Source organism: Dromiciops gliroides, chromosome 2, assembly GCF_019393635.1.
Source record: "Dromiciops gliroides isolate mDroGli1 chromosome 2, mDroGli1.pri, whole genome shotgun sequence".
NCBI lineage: Eukaryota > Metazoa > Chordata > Mammalia > Microbiotheria > Microbiotheriidae > Dromiciops > Dromiciops gliroides.
In genome coordinates this window covers 289,603,939-289,627,963 of record NC_057862.1, presented here as the reverse complement: position 1 = coordinate 289,627,963, position 24,025 = coordinate 289,603,939, and the positions used below count along the sequence as shown (strand labels likewise).

Genomic DNA, 24,025 nt, shown 5'->3' with positions numbered 1-24,025 from the left:
TCAGTCGAGATGGTGTTTCCATGGTGGGCCAGTGAGCCTTCTTTTCCTTTGGACATCAGTCCTGGATTATCTGTCTCAAAGGACTGTGGTGAGAAAAGTTGGCAAGGCATAGAGGGTATTATAATAATAATAGCTAACATTTATGTAGCACTTCCATATGCCCCACATAGTGCCAGGCACTTATACTAAGCACTAAGGCTGATTTTCCATTCAAGGACCTGCCCTTAAATCCTTTGTGCCACTAATTTGAAGAACTCCCTTTTCTTCTCTGGCCTCACTCAGTTTTCTCATCTGTAAAATGGGTCTGTAAGGGATAGCCTTGAAGTCAAAGGGGAAGTGGCCCCAGGGTAGCTTGAGAGGAGGAAGGAGTTGGGACAGTCCTTTCTCTTTGTTTTGGTGGCATTCAAAAGGCTTTCTGGTTGATTCTATAGCTATTATTTTTTCTGGGATGCCCCTCTCAGTCAACCCTTTGTCACTTCTCTTAGCTTCCTCCAAAGGGCACAGGGTGTATGTAGGCTTGGGGTGGGATGGGGGGTATGGAGGGGCATTTCCCAGCCCTTGGGACAGTTCTGGCTCTGAGTGCCCTGGAGGACATGGGGAGGGGGTTAGGCCTCCCTAGCTGAGGAACTTTCAGGGCCTGAGTGTGACCAAGCTCATTGCAAGGTTATTTTACCAGCTAAAACCCTGGAAGAGGAAACCTGCATTTGAGAGCTCAGGGGGCCTCAGGCTTCTGCTGAGTTGGGGGCAGTTACGACTCAGGGTGCAAATGAGCTGAGACCTCAGAGGCCGGGGTTGCATGACATACATATGGGAATACATTAAACGCTGTTTGCTGCTTGTAAAACCCTCTCCCCAGGGGAGATTCCGACTGGCTCTGTCATGGCCGAGGTTCCTGGCTTTTATTTCCTTGTCATCCGGTCAAGGAATCATGGAATTTAAAGCTGAAAGGGATCTTAGAGATAATCTTTTGATCAACTCCCCTCATTTTACAGATGAGGAAAGGGGAGTCTGGAGCTTAAATGACTTTCCCAAGATCACACAGATAGTCAGTAACGGATGCTGGGAGGCAGTCAGGTGCAGTGAATAGAGAACACTGGGCCTTGGAGTCAGGAAGACCAGAGTTCAAATCCAGTGTCAGATACTTACAGTGTGACCCTTGAGCAAGTCACATAACCTGACTTTGCCTCAGTTTCCTCATCTGTAAAAGGGGGATCGTAACAACACCTACGTCCCAGGGTTGTGAAGATCAAATGGGATAAAGACTTTTAGCATAGTTTCTGGCATATAGTTGGCAATATATAAATGCTAGCTATTATTTTTTTTTGCAATTTAATAAATAATATTTTATTCCCCCCATTATATGTTAAAACAATTTTTTAACATTTAAAAAAAGTTTTGAGTTCCAAATTCTATCCCTTCCTCCCTTCTTCCCCTTCCCACTGCCTTAGATGGTAAGCAATCAGATATAGGTTATACATGTGCCATCATGTAAAACATTACATATTAGTCATTTTGTACAAGAAGACCAGAATAAAAAAAGAATGAAAAATAAAAAAAGAGAGTGAAAAATAGCCTGCTTCAGTCTGTGTTCCATCAATATCAGTTCTTTCTTTGGAGGTGGATAGTATGCCTCATCATGAGTCCTTTGGGATTGACTTGGGTCATTGCATTGATGAGAATGCTAGCTACTGTAATTATTAGGTGTGGGATTTGAATGCAGGGCCTGACTCCAAATTTAGCATTCTATATGTGACACTGTTATACCTGTTTAGTTAAGAGAAGTCATTGAGAGGTAGTGGTAGCTGGAGGGCTGGCTTGGAGTCATATAAACTGAGTTCTTCAAATCCACCCTCAACTACTTGCTAGTTGCTATGGGTAATGGGCAGGGGTGGTGGAGGGGGGGCATTTCCAAACCTCAGTTTCCTCAGCCTGTAAGATGAGGATACTTGGGCCATCTGCCTCACCCAGGTGGGAGTGAAGGGAGTCTGAAAAGGTATGTAAAAAGTGAGTTTTAGTGTTCTACTTGGCAGATGGCAGAACAAGGAACGACATGGAGCCTTCCTAATGACGGAACTATCCACCAGGAGAATGGATTGCCTTGGCCATTAGTGGGTGGGAGGTGGGATGCTAGAAAAGAATGTGGCAGAGGACAGCTAGGTGGTGCAGTGGATAAAGCAATGGCCCTGGATTCAGGAGGACCTGAGTTCAAATGTGGCTTCAGACACTTGACATTTACTAGCTGTGTGACCCTGGGCAAGTCACTTAACCCTCATTGCCCTGCAAAAAGGAAAGGAAAGGAAAGGAAAGGAAAGGAAAGGAAAGGAAAGGAAAGGAAAGGAAAGGAAAGGAAAGGAAAGGAAAGGAAAGGACGGGACGTGGTAGACTGGCCCTGAGATCTCCAGGCAGTAGAGTACTCCAAAATTCCCACCTTCCTCACACAGTGGGAGTCAAAGAAATGTTGGTCGGTAGGTGGGTTCTCCCCCGTCCTTCTTGTTAGTTCTCCCTAGCCTGGGTTAGACCCTGGAAGGACCTCCGACTTAGTCTCCTCCCCTTGGATAGTCAGTGTTTTGGGCTTGAGTGACCTTGGACAGATCACCCTGGGAGGGGTAGGGGAGGGGGTTGCTGGAGGTCCTACCATTCTGGAGGCAGGGGCCAGCTTTCCTTTCTCTGGGTCATAAAAGTGTGAGTGTGACTGGGGGCTAGGGAAGGGGTGGGCAGGAGGGGGAGGGATACTCCTCCAAACAATGGAGCGGACCTCCTGCTGTGGGGAGCTGTGGGGAGGGTTGGGATGGGTGTGAGGAGCTGGACCTGCTGCCTTTTAAGCCTGGGCCTAATGGTCTTAACAGGGCATCCGGTGTATTTCCTTTCCTCTTCACACCCACCCATTGGCTGGCTGGCTTTGGCCCCCCACTGTGGAAAAGGCCTATAGCTCCCAGCTGGCCCCCTGGGGAGAGCTGGGGAGGAGGACAGCAGCTGGCCAGCCCTGGGCAGCCTGGATTACAGCCTTGGAAAGAGAATTTCTCCCCAACAGGAAGGGATATTTCAATCTTTCTTCCAATACAGTTTATTTCTGGCTCTGACGCCTAGCTGGTGTTTTTCTGACTCTCTTCCAATTAGTGGAATAAGAGGAAAAACAGAGGTGGATGGGTATATTCAGACTTCCATACTGTCAGTGAGGGAGGAACCTTGGGGTGGTGGAAAGAGCCCTGGGCTAGGAGATATGGGACCTGGCTTCTGAGGGGAGCTCATTGTGAATGTGGGCAAGTAGGCTAAGTATTTTCTTTTCTTTTCTTTTTTTTTTTTTTTTTTAGTGAGGCAATTGGAGTTAAGTGACTTGCCCAGGGTCACACAGCTAGTAAGTGTCAAGGGTCTGAGGCCGGATTTGAACTCAGGTCCTCCTCAATCCAGGGCCAGTGCTCTATCCATTGTGCCACCTAGCTGTTCCTAGGCTAAGTATTTTCACCTCTCTGGGCTCTTGAGTCCTGCTTCTAGTGCAGTCTACGTGTGTGTCCTTAGGCAAGTGATCTAAACTTCCCTAGCTTCAGTGTCTTCCCCTGGAAATGTGGACGAAATGGTGCATAGGATAGAACTTGGGGACTTGGAGTCAGGATAAAACTGTATTCCTGAGTTCAAATCTGACCTCAGACCTTAGTTATATGTCCCTGCACAAGACAAAAACTCCATTTGCCTTAGATTCCTTATGTGTAAAAATGAGGATAATATAATAGCATCTACCTCCCAGGGTCTTGAGGACCAAATGGGATAACAATTGTAAAATGCTTAGCACAGTTCTTTGCACATAGTAGGTGCTATATCAGTGTTAGCTATTATTATATTAACTCTGAGGTCCCTTCCAGCTCTAGCTCTATTAAGGATTCTTCTGGGTCTTAGGATCCATGTGACAATATTTCTTCTGGCACTAATATTCTGTTATAGATAGACCAAGCTTCCTCTTGGTTTGGACATTCTTTGTTCTATGGTCTAAGATTCCTGAGAGCAGAGATTATTTCATCTTTTTTTCTATCTGTATTGCCAGATATTTTGTATCTGGATTTTGTATCTGTATTGTATCTGGGCCACAATGCCCAGCACATAGTAGGTGCTTAATAAATGCTTGTTGATCGAGGCTAAGATCTCTCCCAGGTCTTCTACTCTAGGTTCTTTGCTCTAAAGCCTTTCCCAGCTCTTCCATTCCATGATTTTCCGAGGGGCCAGCTTCTTTCTAATGGGAGCTCTATAAGAAGGTTTCCCTTTGTTAATGAGAGCATATTTCCCAAGGCAGACACAGGGCTCTGTTTGATCTAGCCCTGGCTTTTTGAACTTTGCAAACTTTCTATGGGATAGGAAAGAGGATTTTTAATCAGGACCAGAAGTCCTAGGGAACTTCAAAGGTAGCATTAACTAAGTCCTCAATTCTCATTGAGTAGAGCCCTCTGGGAGATAGTCCAGGGCTCCAGAGAGACTTTGAACAAGTCTGGGGCTCACCACCAGGCACCCCCAGCAATTACAGCAGGGTCTGAGTTGAGCTGAGTTGAATGGTAACTTCCCTTTCATCCTCAGGCTGGCCAAAGGTTGCAAATGTCTTGCTTTTAGGATTTTTGCGGAGGCTATGGGATTGTTTCCTGTAGGCAGTTAGAAAAGCTTCACAGGTAAATTGTAAATTTGCTGAGCATAAGCAGATGCCCTTCTGTGGGCCTTTGATTTCTTAACCTTTGGGAGAAAAGCCCTTCCTTGACAGCCACATGTGCAAACTGTTGGAAAGAGCACAGGGGCCTGGAGACCCTTGGCCTAGCCCTGATGACTCTGCCAACAATGTGCTAGGATGCCATAGAATATTAGCTCTGAAAGTAACCTCAGAGAGCATCTGGTCCAAGGGTTTTTAACCTTTATAATGTCATGGGCCTCTTTGACCATTTGGCAAAACTTATGGACCCTTTCTTGGAATAAAGTTTTAAAATATATAAAATACATAGTGATTATCAAAGGAACCATTTCTTTTTTTTTTCTTTTTAGTGAGGCAATTGGGGTTAAATGACTTGTCCAGGGTCACACAGCTAGTAAGTGTTAAGTGTCTGAGGCCAGATTTGAACTCAGGTCCTCCTGACTCCAGGGCCGGTACTCTATCCACTGCGCCACCTAGCTGCCCCCATTTCTTTTTTATTATAAAAGTATTTTATTATTTTCTAGTTACATGTAGAGATAGTTTTCAACATTTGTTTTATAAGATTTCTAGTTCCAAATTTTTCTCCCTCCCTCCCTTCCCTCCCCCCTCCCCAAGACAGCAAGCAATCTGATATGTTATATATGTACAATCACATTAAACATATTTCTGCATTAGTCATACTGTGAAAGAAGATTCAGAACAAAAGGGAAAAACCTCAAAAAAGAAAAAGAAAAACCAAAAAAAATGTAGAAACAGTATGGTTCAATCCGTACCTAGATTCCACAGTTCTTTTTTTCTGAATTTAGAGATCATTTTCTATCATGAGTCCTTTGGAATTATCTTGGTCAATTGTATTGCTGAGAAGAGTTAAGTCTATCACAGTTGAACATCACACAGTGTTGTTGATACTATGTACAATGTTCTCCTGGTTCTGCTCATCTCACTCAGCATCAGTTCATGTAAGTAAAGGAACTATTTATAACAAAGTACAGTTATTAAAATTTTTAAAAAAAAACAAGTTCACAGGGGCAGCTAGGTGGCATAGTGGATAAAGCACTGGTCCTGGATTCAGGAGAATGTGAGTTCAAATCCAACCTCAGACACTTGACACTTACTAGCTATGTGACCCTGGGCAAGTCACTTAACCCTCATTGCCCCACAAAAATTAATTAATCAATAAAAAAAGTTCACAGACCCCAACTTAAGAACCCTTGACCTAGTTGGATTCATTCATTTTACAAATAAGAAAACTGAGACCCAGAGAGAGAGAAGATGATTTACCCAAAGTCACAAAGATTTCAAAGGGACAGCTCTCTGGGGTAGGGGGTTGTCTTACTTTTATATTCATATCCCCAGTACCTAGTACAGTCTCTGGTACATAGTAGGTATTTAATAACTTGGTGTTGATTGATCATCAAGTCAATTACTATTTGAGAAGTGTCCCTAACCCCCTTAAACAAATTCTTAGGCATATGTTTTACTAAACTGTGATTGTTAAATTGGTCAATTTTATTTTCCAGTCTGACCTTTTAGAGTTAGATTACCACTTTTATATTAAGCCCTTTGAGGAACTGGAAAGGTTGGGAAAGAGTTGTTGGAGAAGATATTTCCTAGGCTTTAGAGCTGGAAGAGACCTTAGGAAATTTCTCATTTAGTCCCCCCCCCCTTTTTTTTCCACAGAAGGATGTTGAGTTCCAGACTGGGGAAAGGATTTACCACAAAGATTTATGGCTAGGGGGCAGCTAGGTGGCACAGTGGATAAAGCACTGGCCCTGGATTCAGGAGGACCTGAGTTCAAATATGACCTCAGATACTTGACACTTACTAGCTGTGTGACCCTGGGCAAGTCACTTAACCCCCATTGCCCAGTCAAAAAAAAAAATTTATGGCCAGGCTGGAATGAGAGCCTGAATTTCCTAACTCCAAATGTAGTGGTGCCTTTTTTTTTTTTTCCTATTACACCCAACTGCCTGGTCTGAGTTTTCTCACAGTATTTCTGAATTGGTAACCTCAGAACAAAACCCTGGAGCTCTCTGGCCCCATCAGCCTATGCCCCTTACCCCCTCTTGTCAAGCAAATTTGAGTCAGAGAGAATTGGAAGTCATTTGATACATGCGGTTGTTCAATTGGTTTCTTGGGAGTGTAGGTCATTATTGCACTTGGCCATATGAATACCATGTGTTTCTTGTTCAACCAATTACATGAGAGTAGCAGAGCCAGGGCTGTAGTTGGGTTTTGCTGTTAGAAGAATGACTAGGCAGGAATATATACATCCATATACACATCCATATGTATATACACAATCCATATATGCACACATATGAAAATACATTGGTATACATACACCCATAATACACATATCTATTCATACACATGTGTATCTACACACACACACACACACACACACACACACACACACACACACACATTTTTTGCAACTGGGTGGTACAGTGGATAGAGTGCCTGGCCTACAGTCAAAAAGACCAGAGTTCAAATGTGGCCTCACACACTCACTAGCTGTGTGACCCTGGGCAAGTCACTTGACCTTGTTTGCCTCAGTTTACTCATCTGCAAAATGAGCTGCAGAAGGAAATAGCAAATCACTCCAGTATCTTTGCCAAGAAAAGCCCAAATGGGGTCATGAAAAGTCAGACACAACTGAAAAACAACTGAACAGTTGAACAAATTAATTGTTTTAATCCATTCTGAGGAGTCCATAGGCTTCACTAGACTGCCATAGGTTAAGAAGTCTTGGACTAGATAATCTTTCAAGTTCCCTTCAGGCATAGGATTTAGTAGAGTTTATTTTACTGAGTAGTAGAGCAGGAAAGAGGAGAGTTCTGAGGTTCTATGCCCTGGTCAGACCCCAGCTGGAGGTGGTTCCATTCTGGAATCAACATTTTTGAAGGATATGGGTGAGTTGGAGGAGATCCGGAGGAGCGTGACCAAGATGATGGAAAGATCAAAGATCCCATGAGAACTGGTTAAAGTAACCAAGGATGTTTAGTATAGAGAGGAAAAGACCAAAGGGAGAAATAATTGCTGTCTTCCAGTACTTGACAGGCTGTCATGTTGAAGACCATTGGTGCTTGAAAAAAGTCAGAAGCAGGAGGAAGGGATGGAAGTTGGAGAGAGGCAGACCTTGGCTGGATAGAAGGAAAAACTCGCTAGGAAGAACAGCTGTCTTAAAGTAGAAGAGGCTGCTATAAGGGAGTGACTTCTCCATCACTAGAAAAAGTGGATAACCATTTTGTGACATATTGTAGGGGGTATTCTTGTTCAGGTATGGCCTCTGAGGGCCCTTCCAATTCTAGAATTCCGTGGTCCCTCTGGAGGGTCCAAGGCTCCAAACGAAGAGCTGGTGGTATCATCCTCTCCCCCTGGTTTGCCAGAGCCCTAGGTTGTCTGGGAGCATGGACAACAGTCTTGTTAGTGGTTTCCAAAGGACAGTTAATTAAGAACACAAGTGAATGGATAGTTATTAAGGACACCCCGAGCCCAGCTATTAAGCCCTGATAATTATTTTCACACTGGGTTCTTAAAAATGAAACATGCATGTAGCTTGTTAACTAGCTATGGACTGCGGGAGTGTGAGCAAGAGCTTCTGGGAGTGACAGGCCCAATTGTTTCCCTGTCCTTTCCTCTCCTGCCTTCATCAAGACTGATGTCTCTTTGTCTTTCCTTTTCTCTCCAGGACCCAAGAATTTCAGCTTTAATTCTTGATAGACTCCAAGTGCCTGAATATCTCCAGAGGAACCGGTTGGAAGGAGAGAGTCGCTGTGATGTGTGTGCCACACACCTGAACCAGCTTAAGCACGAAGCCATCCAGATGGTTCAGGTGTCATCCTGTCACGAGAAGCCTGACCACCCACACAGTCCTGGGGCCCTGGCCCGCTTGGCATCCCAGAACCTGGCCACCCATTGCTCCATGGGTGGAGACTTGCCTTTGGCCTCAGGACAGGTGGGCAAGCAGCAGGCTTCTCTTTTCCCTGGGGCAGAGAGGAAAAAAGCTCTGGCATGGCCCCCAGGCTCTGGCGGCTTTCCCAACTCCAGCGTCCAAGTCACTGTGGCTCCCACAGGCCTCGGCGGTGCCTTGAGTTCCGTCACCATCCAGGCTCAGCAGTACCTGGAAGGCATGTGGAGTATCTCTAGAGTGAACAGCTTCCTCCCACCAACTTGCCTGGTAAGTACTGGTGATTTTTGCTCACATAGAACCAAGCCCAAGGAAAATTATTTGCATGTTGCCTTGAGCAGTCACCGTAGAAAAGATGCTTCAAACCATGTTCCCTGCAAAATGACATATTTTGCTAACCCTTTCCAGATAGCTTCACCTTGCAGAACAAGGCTCTTACCTTGTTCCTAAGCTAGAAATGGGCAGGGGTATTAATAGTGGTACATAATACCTCTCCAACAACAACAACAAAAAGTAAAATCTTAGTCTTTGAAGGTTCTTGATAAAGACACATTGGTTGACTGGCTGACTGAAGGGTTGTCTCTATTCCTGGTTGGGTAGGATTTCCTATTGTGTCTCTACATTGTAATACCACTCTGGTTCTTCCCAAAGTTGTCACAGCACTCTTTTTCCATTATTAATACAGTCGTCAATGGAAGGTGTTGTTTTTTTTTTTAACCTTTGCTACAGAGTCACATGGGAAGAGCTTGAAAGCTACATCTGAATGTGACCCTGAAGCTATTGGTTTACTGGCCCAACACGAAAGGTGGCTTGGGCTTGGCCCATCTGGTAGAATGGGGCTGTGTTTGTAGCATTAGGGAGTGGAACCTGTGGCCAAGCAGCTACCATTAGGGTGTGAACATATTGGGAGTAGGGCTGTGAATCACATGTTCTGGATATTACAAGTGGTCTCTAGTGGGCAACTGTTGCAACCCAATGAGAACTGTTCTTACCTGTGGCTAATGTTGCCTTTCTTATATGGGTCTGGTGGTGATACTCTGCTATAAATTCTTCATTTGGTTGACTTCTACTTATATTCATAAATGCTTTCTTTAAGAAAGTCAGAAGGTGCCAGTCATGGTGAGTATTGAACAACATGACAAAAAATGAAATTGACTGTATCTTAATGGATGATAAAATGACTGGTTACCGACAGAGGTTTAAGTCATCTCTGAATCAGCCAAAATAAACACCAGACTGAAGGAAGGAAAAAGGTGAAGACACTGCATGCAATTGTAATATCTCTTATTAGATCTATTTAAACAAGTTATTGATACTGAAAAATAGGAAATGGATAAAGAAAAAAACTTTGATTCTGATGATCATTGATTCTGGAGAGGCAGTATGATATGCACCAGACTGAAATCAAGAGAGATATGAGCCTGAATACCATTTCTGTTGTTGAGTTGTTTCAGTCGTGTCCAACTCTTCATGACCCCATTTGGAGTTTTCTTGGCAGAGATACTGAAGTGATTTGCCATTTCTTTCTCTAGTTCATTTTCTAGATGAAGAAACTGAGGCAAACAGGGTTAAGTCACTTGCCCAGGGTCACAAAGGTAGTAAGTGTCTGAGGCTGGATTTGAACTCATGAAGATGAGTCTTCCTGATCCCAAGGCCAGTGCTCTATCCACTGTGTAGCCTACCTATTAACTATGTTACTATATGCAAATCACTTAACCTTTCTGAGCCTCAGTTTCCCCATCTGTAAAACAGAGCTAATAATACCACTCAGAGCTGTCGTGATATGAGATAGTTTGTGTAGAGTTCACTGTAAACCTTAAAGTATTACGTAAATATCAGCTGTCATCATTATCATTTTCTTGGAGAAAATTACCTGATGTAAAGCAATCACCATAATGGGGAGGTCCAAAGAACTCAGAATCCTCCTCAACAAATACATGGTTGATCTTGCCAGGTAGAGAGACACGACAGCCAAAACCACACCAATTTAGAGGAAAAGCTAATTTCCCGAACTTTATAGAGGAGAGTAACAGAAGAATTTGGGTACTTATAAAATAGTGATAAAGACTAATGGAAAAGAAGGGGAGGAAGAACCTACAGAAAGCTTGTTCTGAGACCAAAGGAAATGAGATAATACCAAAGAGAAGACAGATACAATTCAGTTTGGGAAGTCCTTCAGATGTTTCTCTCAATTAGTTACAATGTAGTGTTTGCATCAAACCTCTGAATTCTATAGCCTCTCAATAAAATTTATGGCCACTCATAAGAGATTGGATATTTATTATGCCACACACCAAAAAAGACAAAGACATGGAGAATATATAAATCATCCAGACTTTGACATACATTTGGATGAGTAGCTCATTGAATTAGTCCAATGGTACTAACAATGCCTAGACAGACATTGCACCTAGACAGATAGCTGGACCCCAAATTGAATGGGAATGAGAGAATGGATTTGATTGGATTTAGAAAAGTGTGAATTACTTTTAATGATCTCAAGAAGCTCTCTGACACAAACATCCATCTTTTTAGTAGTAGCATTCTGCTATCTGGCTAGGGACAATCTTCAAAGAATCGTGATTGGAAGAATTGTGACCCAGAAAGAAATAGAGAGATGTTGAGTGGATATGAGTATGTGGGTTGTGGCATGTTACTCAAGATAACTTTCATGCAAGAAGGAGCATTAGAGATGTTATTAAGGAAATGTATAATCAGTAAAGAAGATGGGCCAGTTATACAGTAAGAGCAAGGAATAATTGATGGACAGCAAGAGTATTGCACTGGTATCCAAAGCATGCTCAGAGACCTCAGAAGAGAATATAATGAGATAGATCTGTGGAGAATTTCTGGGAACAGAGGCCGAGAAGGTAAGGGTCGATGGAGGGAGAGCCTGCACTGATATGATTGTAGGTCAATCAAGATATTGAAGTATAAGGTTTTTTTGTTATTGTGGTATCCTTCTGACTTTCTCTGAGCTTGCAATCCAATAAGAGCCCCGGGTTGGGTTTGGTTTTGTTTTTTTTCCAGTCGAACTATTGTCTAGTCACATATCCCCACTTTTAACCCATTCTCTCACTGATATCCACAAACATTTCTTTAGATCTACTTTGAATCTACCCTGTGTTGCAAGCTCTGGAAGAGACAGACAGAGATGGGTATGATCCCATGTGAAGCTCACTGTCTTGAAAGGAGATAAGATCAGGATTCAGATAGCTACAGCTCAAGGCAGGATACAAGAATGGGTAGAAGTGGGAAATTTCTAATCTTAACCCCTTTAAATAGTTTACATCATTGACCTACCTCCTTTGTCAATCTTTCATTTCCTTGATTTATCTCATACTACTTAAAAAAATAAAATTTAAATCTTTTAAAGGATCAGAAATTGATCTTATTCCTCCCTATGTCATGCCCCATTGATAGAAGAAGAAAAACAAAACCTTTGTAACAACATACACAGTCATGTAAAACAAATTCATACATTTTCCACCTTCACAAAACATGGACTATAAGTCTATCTCCTTTCAGTCAGGAGGTGGGGAGCTTTTCATGTTCTTTTTTTTAAGAAAACCCTCTTTGGTAACAGGTACATATTAATGGGGAAGCTGCGGCCTAGAGAGAAATGATTTGTCCCACACGATATAGTGGTTAGTATTAGAGTTTGGATTTGAACCCGGGCCTTCTGTTCTAAAGCTAGTGCTAGGGAATTACAAAGGAAAGAGGGAACCAGTGTGTGTGTGTGTGTAGGAGTGGATTATGGAAAGGTTCAAATAGGAGAAAGTACCTACCCCACCACGTGGGTCTTAAAAGATTGGTAACATGACAATATGTAGAGATTGGTGAGGGTTTTGGGGATGAAGGAGCCTGAGAAAATATAGGGAGGTTGCTTAGGGAATAGAGGTAGAGTCAAGGGCCAGTGCAGTGAGTGGCAGAAGATAGGAAACAGGTGCCAGTCCTCCCTGGCAGTCCATTGGTCTGTACAATGGAAATCCCTTCCGCCAAATAAAGAACATCAGCTCTATCCCCAAGTAATCCCTTTAAGTCAAGGCACTAGAATACAGCATGACCCTGGAGTCAGAGGATCTGGGTTCAAAACCTGCACCTGATGTTTAGCACCTGAGTGACCAAGTTACCGGTTCTCCCTGGGCCTTTCTTTCCTCATCTCTCTAAAATGAAGGCATTGGGCTGGATGGTCTCTGAGGTCTCTTTCAGCTCTAGAGCTGTGAGTCCAAGTGTTCAGTACAATTGATGGTCTTTGTTTTAGTTTTTCATTAATAACAATGGCTGGCAGTAGTGAGGATCAAATGAATATCTATATCTCTCTAATATATATATATATATATATATATTATCTTATAAAGTGAAAAGTGCAAAAGATTTAAATCTCAGCTGTTTCTATTCCTCTCTCTCTCTCCCTCTCCCCATCACGGCTGCCCCCATGCCTGGAATGCTCTTTCTCCTCTGCCTTGACTACTGACCTCCATAGCTTCCTTTAAGTCCCAATTAAAATCCCATCTTCCATAGGGAGCCTTCCCTAACCCCTCTTAAGTCCACTGCTTTCCCTCTTTTTAATTATTTCCCATCTATTCTTTATATAGCTTGCTTTGGATATATTGATTTGTATCTTGTCTCCTCCATTAAATTATAAACTTACTGTGGGCAGGTGCTGTCTTTTGTATCCCCAGCACTTAGCACAGTGCCTATCATAGTAGATTTATGGATTTGAATTGTTTATTGAATCGAAATATTTATAGACTTGAAAATTATTTAGAAATTAGACAATATTTTGAAAGTTAACTAGAGGGGCAGCTTAGGTGGTACAGTGGATAGAGCACCGGCCCTGGATTCAGGAGTACCTGAGTTTAAATCCAGCCTCAGACACTTAACACTTACTAGCTGTGTGACCCTGGGCAAGTCACTTAACCCCCATTGCCCTGCCAAAAAAAAAAAAAAAAAGGTTAACTAGAATTGAAAATGTGTATTGAATTGAATTGAAATGGAATTAGAGGGTAAATTCCAAGAAGTGTTATGCTTTCTCTAAACTTCATCTTTCCCTGTTCCTGGGATTATATCCCCCATAGAATAAGTGTGTTTAGCACATGTTTGTTGTTGTTGGATTCATCTTCTTTCTAGCCCTGGAAAGAAGAGAGGGCAGAGATCGGAGATTATAAGATCACAGATTTAGAGCTGAAGGGAAATTTAGAGACAATAAATCCTGCCCTCTCACTTTAAAAATGAGGGGACATTGAAATTAAAAAAAAAAAGAGCCCTACAGGGAGGGTAAGTGATTTGACCAGTGTCACCCAGCTCATCCCTATTTTTCAGATTGGAAAAATGAGGCTCAGAGACTTCTGGTGACTTGCTCATCCTGCAACCTCAGACTAATAAAAGATCGTTAGCTTTAGGTAAGCCCAGATCTAGGCTTTTGAGGCACATGCCCTTGTGTGTGGTAAATGTAAAGGAGAAATACTGGAAAATGTTACGTAGTTGGGTAAAGGCAGGAGTGGTGGAGAGATCGCTTTTAGCTTGGGGTGGAGGATAGTGGAAATTTGGAAGGAAGACCTTGAGAATTTGGAAGATGGGAGGGAATTTAGTCCAAACCAATTTAGTCTAGTCCCTTCATTTTACAGGTGAGGAAACTGAGGCCCAGAGAAGTTAAGTATTTTCCTCAGAATCACAAGGCAGTTGGGTGCTTCAACAGATGGAGATGGGGAGGGGTATCCATGCCAAGTCTGGGGGATGGCATTAACAAGGATGTGGATGCCTTTTTCATTCACTTATCTATATGACCTTGGGTAAGTCACTTAAGCTGTTTGGGCCTTCAGGTGTAACATAATGGGCCTCTGGAGTCTGTTCCAATTGTAAATAGTATTGATTTGGAAGGAACTTAGAATCCATCATTTTGATTCCCTCATTTCACTGATGAATAATATGAGATAAAGCTAAAAAGAAAGGGAGAAGATCAGAAGCTATTCCCCAATAGATAGTCGAAGGATATGAACAAACAGTTTTCAAAGGAAGAGTTCTGAGCTGTCAACAAACAGTTTTCAAAGGAAGAGTTCTGAGCTGTCAACAATCATATGAAAAAATGCTCCAAATCACTAAAAGTGAGAGAAATACAAATGAGACCAACTCTGAGGTTCTTCTTTATGCCCATCACATTGTCAATAATGACGAAGGAGAAGGATTCCAATTGTTGGAGGGGCTGTGGAAAAATAGGCATATACCTACACTGTCAGTAGAGTTGGGCATTGGCCTAGACAGTCAGTACAGCAATTTGAAACTGTGCCTCTGAGGTCACTAACATATATTTATGCCCTGTGGCCCACTACTGAGACCTATATCATAAGGAGATCAAAGAAAGAAGAAAAAGACCCATAAATTAAAAAATAATTATAGCAGCTCTTTTTGTAATGGCAAAGAATCGAAAACTAAGGAGGTGCCCATCAGTTGGGAAAATTTGAACAAAATCATGGTTTATGAATGTAATGGAATATCATTTCATGTTATGGAAGTTTTTTTGTTTTTTTTGGTGGGGCAATCAATGAGGGTTAAGTGATTTGCCCAGGGTCATACAGCTAATAAGTGTCAAGTGTCTGGGGTCAGATTTGAACTTGGGTCCTCCTGAATCCAGGGCCGGTGCTTTATCCACTGCACCACCTAGCTGCCCCCTTGTTATGGAACAGTTTTGACAAAACCTGAGGTTTACAGGAACTACTGCAGAGTGATGGGGCAGCCAGATGGCATAATGGGTAGAGTGCTAAGCCTAGAGCCAGGAAGACTCATCTTCCTGAGTTCAAATCTGGCCTCAGACACTTACTAGCTGTGTTACCCCATACAATTCACCTGTTTGTCTCAGTTCCTCCTCTGAGGAAGGAAATGGTAAGTAAACCTGCCCAGAAAACCCCAAATGGGGACACAGAGTGAGACATGACTGAAAAACAGCTCCACAACAATGCAGAGTGAAGGAACCAGAAGCAGGCAAACAATTTATAGAACATATCAACGGCACTGTGAAGAAAAACTTTGAAAGACTTGAGAACTGATCAATGTAATAATCAACTACTATTTCACAGGTTCAGTGATAAAGTATGCTACTCCCCTCCTAACAAGGAGGTGATGGACTCAAGGCAAAGAGACCACCATTATGGGATTGTGCCCAATGTGGGAATTTGTTTTTCTCAACTATACATATTTATTTGTTTTCTCAGTAAATACTCCTTTATTTGAAGTTTTGAGTTCCAAATTTTATCTCTCCTTCCCTCCCTCCCCTCCCCTGTCTCCCCTCCCTTAGGCAGTAAGCAATCTGCTATGGATTATATATGTGTAATTAGATTATACATATTTGTTACAAGTGTTTTTCTTTTTCTCCTATGAGGATAGATGAAAGGGAGAGGAGATATTATAATAGTCTCCTCCCAAAAGAAAAAAAAAACCCAGAAGGAAGCACAGACAAGCAGGACAGCTTTGAAAGTTACATGTTGAATTTATTATATGCTTAAAATAAAAGCTAAGCTTTACCTAATAGGGATTTGCTGTTTCATGTATCATCCCCTCTGTTTCTCTTTCTGTTCTACAATGTATATGGAAGTGCTGATTTTATTGGGTGTCTGTTAAATTCAGAATAAAAATAAAATAAACTAGAAAAGAAAGAAAAGCCAGGGTGGGTGATGGGGAACCACATTGTAGAAGGTCTTAAAGACCAGGTCATTGGAAATATTCCTTTTCCATTTCCCTGAGATTTTATTCAGCCTATTATTATCCTTCCCCTTCCTCTCCTACCCCCACCACTGATACTGATAGAGAGCTAGGAAGCTGCCCCATATCTTTGTGTTGAAATCCAAAACAAGGGAGAGAGAATTGATATTTTGTGTTCCTTATAACATTCCCTAAAATGACCCTTTGGTTGGAGAAGGCAGGGTTGGTTTGGGGCCCCTGGTGAATAATGTCATAGGGCATGGAAATTCAATGGTAGGACATAAAATGTGGTCCTTTAAGCCTTCTTCTTCTTTCCTACCATCTTTTACAGGAGCTACTGACTTTATTTCAGCTTGTGTTGGTATGTGTGTTATGTGTGTGGGGGGTAGGGAGGGGGTTGGATAATGGATTTATAATTAGAGAACAGTCACAGTAATCAATGATGGTATTATTAAGCATATAAATAGAACTTTAAGCCTTAGATGAGGTAATTTCCTGCTGTGTCCAGGGATCAATAATTAGAACTAGCCCTGGAATGTTAAAATACCTCTCTGAAGACTTCAGAATTAAATACTTTGGTGCAGACAGCCCCATGAATCTCCCTTTCTTCATTGTATTGCCCATAAACAGTTGTATGTTTATTTTATTACTAACAAGGGTAACAGAAAATAATTTTGGGGTGGGGGGGATGTTAGGGGAAAGACCTGTGGTCCAGGGTCTCTGTCTGAGAATAGGGATGCTGTTGAGATGCCAATGTGGTTCATCCTCACGGACAAATTCATCTTTTCTAATAAGGACAATCAATGATGATAACAGTGAGTGCAACAGTGACATGCATTTTTAATAAAGATTTAAGATTTACAAGGTGTTTTTCTCACAATAATAATGTTGCTTTAAAAAAAATTCCCTAAGATGACCCTCTGGGTCATCCAAGATGCTACTTCTGCCCTTGGGGAAGTCAGGGTTGGCTTAAGATCACTGGCGAATAAGGTCATATTCCTTATTTCCTCCCATGGAAGTAGGAATGTAGGAATACAAGTCTCCTTATCTCTGTTTCTGTAGAGGAGAGAACTGAGGCTGTTATTGGTGTGACTTGACTAGGTAGAAAAGCACACTTGGATTTGAATCCCCAGCTCCTGGCTAATTAGCTGAGTCATTAACCTCTCTGGGTCTCCTCCTCACCTGTGAAATGAGGGAGCAGGACTTTTCTAAGGTTCCTTCCAGCTCTAAATGCCTTGCCCAGAGAGACGGTGAGGGGAAGTAGATAGAGGGCCAGCTTCCGGAGATTGCCCACCTGTATGGGTCAGTAACCTGCATGGGTGGAGGAGCTTCCGCACACTGGGTGAAATCATAGGTCTGGCTGGACCAAAAAAAAAAAAAAAAAAAGAAGACTTGCCCCAAGGCACCATCTAGTAGGTGTTGAAGCTGGGATAATAGTAGCTCACAGTTGTATCATGCTTTATAGTTACAAAGCACTGTACAGACATGATCTCATTTAATTCTGATAATAGCTTTGGCGTTCTGGGGGGGCCTCTCTTCATGGGAAGCTCAGGGAAAGAGAGAGATCCAAATTTACTCATTCATCCTACAAATATTTAACTTGCTACTGTGTGGGGCCTCTACTGACATTCTCCTCTGATGCCTCAGCACGGCATGGAGGTGAGCTTGGGCCCTCTACACCGAAAGCTGGCAGCTTTGTGGTGCGGTGGATAGAGCACTAGGCCTGGAATAAGGAAGGTGTGAGTTCAGAAGTGGCCTGAGAAACTTATTAGCTGGGCAAGTCACTTAACCTCTGTTTGCCTCAGTTTCCTCATCTGTACAATGGGGATAATAATAACACACACCTGCTAGTGTTTTTTTTTTTTTTTTTTAGTGAGGCAATGGAGGTTAAGTGACTTGCCCAGGGTCACACAGCTAGTAAGTGTTAAGTGTCTGAGGCCGGATTTGAACTCAGGTCCTCCTGACTCCAGGGCCAGTGCTCTATCCACGGCACCACCTAGCTGCCCCCTACTAGGGCTGTCGTGAGGATCAAAATTTGTAAAATGCTTTGCGAAACCTTCAAGCACTACATAAATGCCAGCTACTCAGCTGAGGAGTATAGGCCCAGACGTGAAAGGGATGCATGTATTGTCTGAATGAGGACCCATCAGAATGGAGAGGCTAGGCTCTCTGTTAAAAGGTTGGCTACCAGGCGATTGATGTTTTTGGTCACAGCTACTATTGGAGAACAATCAGTTCAATGCTTTTAAAAACATTTATTAAGCACCTACTATGTGTCAGCTAGAAGAGGCCTGTGTGTGATGTGTGTGTGTGTGTATGTGTATACACTATGAGATGTATTCAGAGAATATGGTCTTGGAGAAGATGTTGGAAGAGGCTTAGTGTGGTGTACTAAGAAGAATATTAGATTCTCTTGCTGAAGGGTTGGAGAGACGTGGGTTCTGTTCCATCCTCTGTGACTATGTCACTTTGATGGATTCCTTTCTCTTTCAGGAACTTAATTTCTCCTACTTTAAACTAGTTTGGAGGTGGAAGAAGGGAAGGATGGGTTTGAGGGAAGAGCTGGACTGGTGAAGTTTCCAGTAATTCTGTGGTTCTGTGATTCCAAGGCCCCTTCCAGTTGTCATTTTATGTTCTATGATCCTAAGAACCCATTCCTGCTCTGACATTTTAGGTTCTAGGATTCCAAAGCCCTTCCAGACTTGAATGTTCTATGTTTTCTGATTCCGAGGGCCTTTTTTTTTTTGGCAGGGCAATTAGGGTTAAGTGACTTGCCCAAGGTCACACAGCTAGTAAGTGTCAAGTGTCTGAGGCCAGATTTGAACTGAGGTCCTCCTGAATCCAGGGAGGTTGCTTTATCCACTGCACTACCTAGCTGCCCCCTTCCAAGGGCCTTTTTAGCTCTGACATTTTTGTGTTCTGTTTTCTAAGGCCCTACTTGCTCATTCTATGTTCTAGGATCATAAGGCTCCTTCCAGCTCTGACATTCTATGTTCTCTATTTTGCTTTTAAAGCCCTTCAAAACCTGGCCACTTCCCACCTTTCTAGTCTAATTACATTGTACTCCCCTCCAAGTGACCTTGTTCTTTCTTTCTTTCTTTCTCTTTTTCTCTCTCTCTTTCTTCCTTTCTTTCTTTCTCTTTTTCTTTCTTTCTTTCTTTCTTTCTTTCTTTCTTTCTTTCTTTCTTTCTTTCTTTCTTTCTTTCTTTCTTTCTTTCTTTCTTTCTTTCTTTCTTTCTTTCTTTCTTTCTTTCTTTCTTTCTTTCTTTCTGAGGCAATGAGGGTTAAGTGACTTGCCCAGGGTCACACAGCTAGTAAGTGTCAAGTATTTGAGGCTAGATTTGAACTCAGGTCCTCCTGAATCCAGGAACAGTGCTTTATCCACTGCGCCACCTAGCTGCCCAACCTTGTTCTTTCCACAAGATACCAGTCTCCCAATTCCATTTGCCTTCTGCCTTCCCTGGCTTCCTTCTTCTCTCAGCTAAAATTCCACCTTATGCAAAACTTTCCCATTTCTTTTTCATGTTAATGCATTCTTCAGCCTCTAGCTGGTTGTCTTCTCTCTTCCACCTCTGATTGAGAGCTCTGGGAGAGGAGGAAGAGAGAAGACTACAAGCTAGAGGCTGCTTTCTTTGTATCCTCAGAATTTAGCACATATTGTTGCTTACTTGTTGTCTTGTTCGGCTCTTCATGACCCAGTGGACTATCCTGTTGTTGGGGTTTTATTGGCAGATACTGGATTGGTTTGCTGTTTTCCTTCTCCAGTGTATTAAGGCAAATGGGTTAAATGACTTGCCCAGGGTCACACAGCTACTAAGCTTCTGGGGCTGGATTTCAACTCGGTTCTTCCTGTCTCCAGGCCTAGCACGCTATGCATTGAGCCACCCAGCTGCCTCCAATGCTTGTCATTTTGACTTTACTTGACTTCCGTGATTTAAGACCCCTTTTAGCTTTGACTTCTTTTGTTTTTGTTTTATGATTCTAAAGCCCCCAGCTCTGACATTCTATGAATCTGAGTTTGTAAAGACAGAAATATTCGTGGAGTGCACTTTGTGACTGGGAGGGGTTTGGGGGCTGCCCAAGCAGCTGCTTCAGCCTGAGGGCCAGGTGTTTGTCCCTGGGGTCTCTGTGGGAGGTTTACAATGGGGGCAGCTCGGGAAACTACCAGTACTCCTCAAACAAGGCTCATCTACCCAGCAGTGCCTTGTTAAAAAAAAAAAAGAAGAAGAAAGAAAGAAAGAAAGAAAAAGTCTGGGATTGCTCAAAGCTGTTCTCCTCCCCCCACCTTTTCCTCCTCTTTCATGTCCCTTGTCTTATATGACACCAGGTGGAAGCAGGAGGGAGGCAAGAGAGTCTCAGCTTGTGAAAAACTCCATTTTCACTGGTTTGTGAAATTCTTCCTGGTGCGTTTCCAACATCTGTTTTCTTCAGTGCAATAACAGTGGAAAGAGGGCCTCTCAATTTCCTCAACTGGGTAAACAGTTCATTTTCTCTTCTGATTAAAGGGATGGCTAATGGGAGATGAGAAGAGGTGAAGTATTCACTTCACACAGGCACGTAGTGGGTTTAAAAAGCGTTTAAAATGAGTTCAATATCTGACTTTCCATACTAATGGCTAATTCTGGAATGTCCAAGATGGAATTACCTTTAGAGACTATTTATTCCAGTCCCCTATTATTCTGAGTGGAAGGAACATTAAGCTCAAAGTCAGAAGATCCAGATTTAAATCCCTATTCTTGAAATTTATTAGATCTCTAATCTTTGGTGCAGCTAGGTGGTACAGTGGATAGAGATGTAGGCCCAGAACCAGGAAGACCTGAGTTCAAATCCAGCCTCAGACCCTTAGCTGTGTGATCCATGACAAGTCATTTAACCCTGTTTGCCTCAGTTTCCTCATCTGTCAAATGAACTGGAGAAGGAAATGGCAAACCACTCCAGTATCTCTGCCAAGAAAACCCCAAATGGGTCATGACAGGTTGGCCCTAACTAAAAATCAACTGAGCAAATGATCTTCAGCAGGTCACTTTGCTTCTGATCCTCAATTTCATCATCTGTAAAATGAAAGGGTTAAACTATTGCTATCTAAGACCTCTTCTTGCACCATCCTTCTGTGTTCTATAGTCTGGCTTCCTCCTAGTTCTGCTGTCTTGTGTTCTATGTTCTTATGGGACAAAATGTAAACTGTAGCTGAGAAGGGCAGATCTGGGTTCACGTGGACCAGTCTCAATCTTGAGGGCATCTCAGTAATGGTCATTTCTGTCTCCTTTCTCCATCCACTTTCTCTTGGGAATTTCTTCCTCCAAACCTGTTCATTCCTTTTTTTGGGGGGGGGGCAGGGGGACAATGAGGGCTAAGTGATTGGCCCAGGGTCACACAGCTAGTAAGTGTCAAGTGTCCGAGGATGGATTTGAACTCAGGTCCTCCTGAATTCAGAACTGGTGCTTTATCCACTGTACCACCTAGCCGCCCCCACCCCCCATTTCTCCTGGGAACATCCTTGAGAGTGGGAACGGTCTTTTACTTTTTTTGTATTACCAGCACTTAGCACAGAGCCTGGCATGTAGTAGGTGCTTAATGAGTGTTCGATTCCTGTTTCTTTATGTATAAGCCCATAGCACCCATGTATCCAAAGTAGATAGTGGCATAGGACATGGTGCAGTAACCTCAAACAGTGGTTCAGCCAGGACAAGTCTAATTGCCTTTGGAATGCCTTATCCTTAGTTTGCTTGTTTGTTTTTAAGCAGAAGATTTTCCTTCCTAACTGGGTTTGGTTTAGGGTATTATCTAGCTTCTTCCCAGGGCAGTTGTCTATCAGCCAAAGATAGGCTGGGCCAGGGGCCTACTAAGCCTTAGTGATTATCCAGCTAAGGACTCAGGAGAGACTACAGGCACATGAGAATCTACTCCTCCCTGCTGGCCCAGGATCTTCAAGGAAATGTGCTTTTTTTCAGTTTCTTCCTGTCCCAACTGAAAGAATAGTTGGGGTGATCCAAAAGCAAATGTAGTAATAACCTACTTAGCCAGGGGACACTTGCCCAGTGATCTCGTTAGACCCATGTTGAGAATCTCAGAAGGAAGCAAAAGAACTCTCTGAGATCATCAAGTCCCTAGTTGCTGTGTCTGACTCTCTGTGACCCCTTTGGCATTTTCTTAGCAAAGACACAGGAGTGGTTGGTAAACAGGGTGAAGTGATTTGTACATGGTTAAGCGGCAGTGTCTGAGGCTACATTTGAAATCAGGTATTCCATATTCCAGGCCTGGCATTCTATCCACTGAACCACCTAGCTGCCCTAAAGTCCTTATACTTTACTATTTGGAGAGCCCTCAGGTCCTTTCTCAAAGCCTATAGAAGCTTATTTTCTGTAAGATTCTAGTAAGCTTAGAGGTTTGTTTTCTAATCTTGGGATAGCATAGGAGAGAGTGAGGCTGTTACTGGCAGGGATATTGAGGGCAGCAGAAAGTGACAGTTAATAGCTTGCTGGTGAAGGAGGAGACAAAAGCACTATAAAAAAGTATATAAAAAACCCTCAGGAAGCATCATCACCTAGGGAAATTCAGTGTAGGAGTAAATAGCCCCATGAACCTCCCAGGGCCCTAAAGGCTTTCCTGTTTTACAACTCTGTAGAGTAACTGATACTTTATAATGATAAGAGCACTTAGAGATGGGAAAATCGAAGGGAAGAGAAAAAGAGAAAGGAAGTGACTTGTTCACTTGATAAGTAGCAGAACTGGGGTTTAAAATGAAGACTTGTGTGTTCAAATCTAGGTCTCTTTCCATTGTCCCATTTACCTTTCAATGATTTTGAGCGGGGCAACTAGGTGGCGACTTAGTGCACAGAGCACCTGGAGTCAGGAAGACTCATCTCCCTGAGTTCAAATCTGGCCTCAGATACTCACTAGCTGTGTGACAGGTTACCTAATAATCCTGTTTGCCTCAGTAAAATGAGCTGAAGAGGGAAACGGCAAAATATTCTACTGTCTTTGCCAAGAAAACCCCAAATGGGGTCATGAAGAGTTGGACAAGATTGAAACGACTGAACAAGTCTTTGAACCATCAAGGGATGGTTAAGTGATATTCACTGTCCTCTATTTAAAAAGACAAGGACTTGTGTGGTTTATCCTAGAAAGATTTTCATCTCAAATGCTAAAAGTTAGATTTTTTTTTTCTTTTGCGGGGCAATGAGGGTTAAGTGACTTGCCCAGGGTCACACAGCTAGTAAGTGTCAAGTGTCTGAGGCCAGATTTGAGCTTAGGTCCTCCTGAATCCAGGGCTGGTCCTTTATCCACTGCGCCACCTAGCTGCCCCGAGAAATAATTTTGATACTTAAGGGAGCCAACTTCAGTTATCTGGAAATTCACTTATGTGGAATACCTTTTTACTAGATGATTCTTTGGAAGTCCCAAATATTCTAAATAAGGTATATGGTGTTTTATGGTATCAAATGATTATTTAAATGACTGCCTAGTGACCACGATGAGCAAATAAATTATAGAACTCTGGGTCCTTATGGGAGATGATTCAGTTAATATCATTTTCAGTGAATGCAATTTATTTCTGAGTTTAGTTTCACTCCATGTGACATTATTGGCTTCATATCTAAACAATTCTCTTATGAGTATCTGACCATTTTATTAGATTCTTGTACATAGTTTCTGGTTCCTAGTTTCAAGCTTAATCATATAATATTTTTTTAAAATTAAGGAACATTCCCTCATTTTGGAAAAATGAGACATTTTTATAAGGAAGCAGG

The 24,025-nt window shown here is 42.5% G+C and overlaps 1 protein-coding gene across 1 annotated transcript in view; it reads left to right on the top strand.

Annotated features, from left to right (window-relative positions):
- Positions 1–24,025, top strand: part of KIF26A (kinesin family member 26A) — a 172,165-nt gene that overhangs the window by 57,402 nt on the left and 90,738 nt on the right. The window contains exon 3 of the mRNA XM_043980675.1: positions 8,358–8,846. Within this exon, the coding sequence (XP_043836610.1) occupies positions 8,358–8,846 (489 nt within the window). The remainder of the gene's footprint in view (positions 1–8,357; positions 8,847–24,025) is intronic.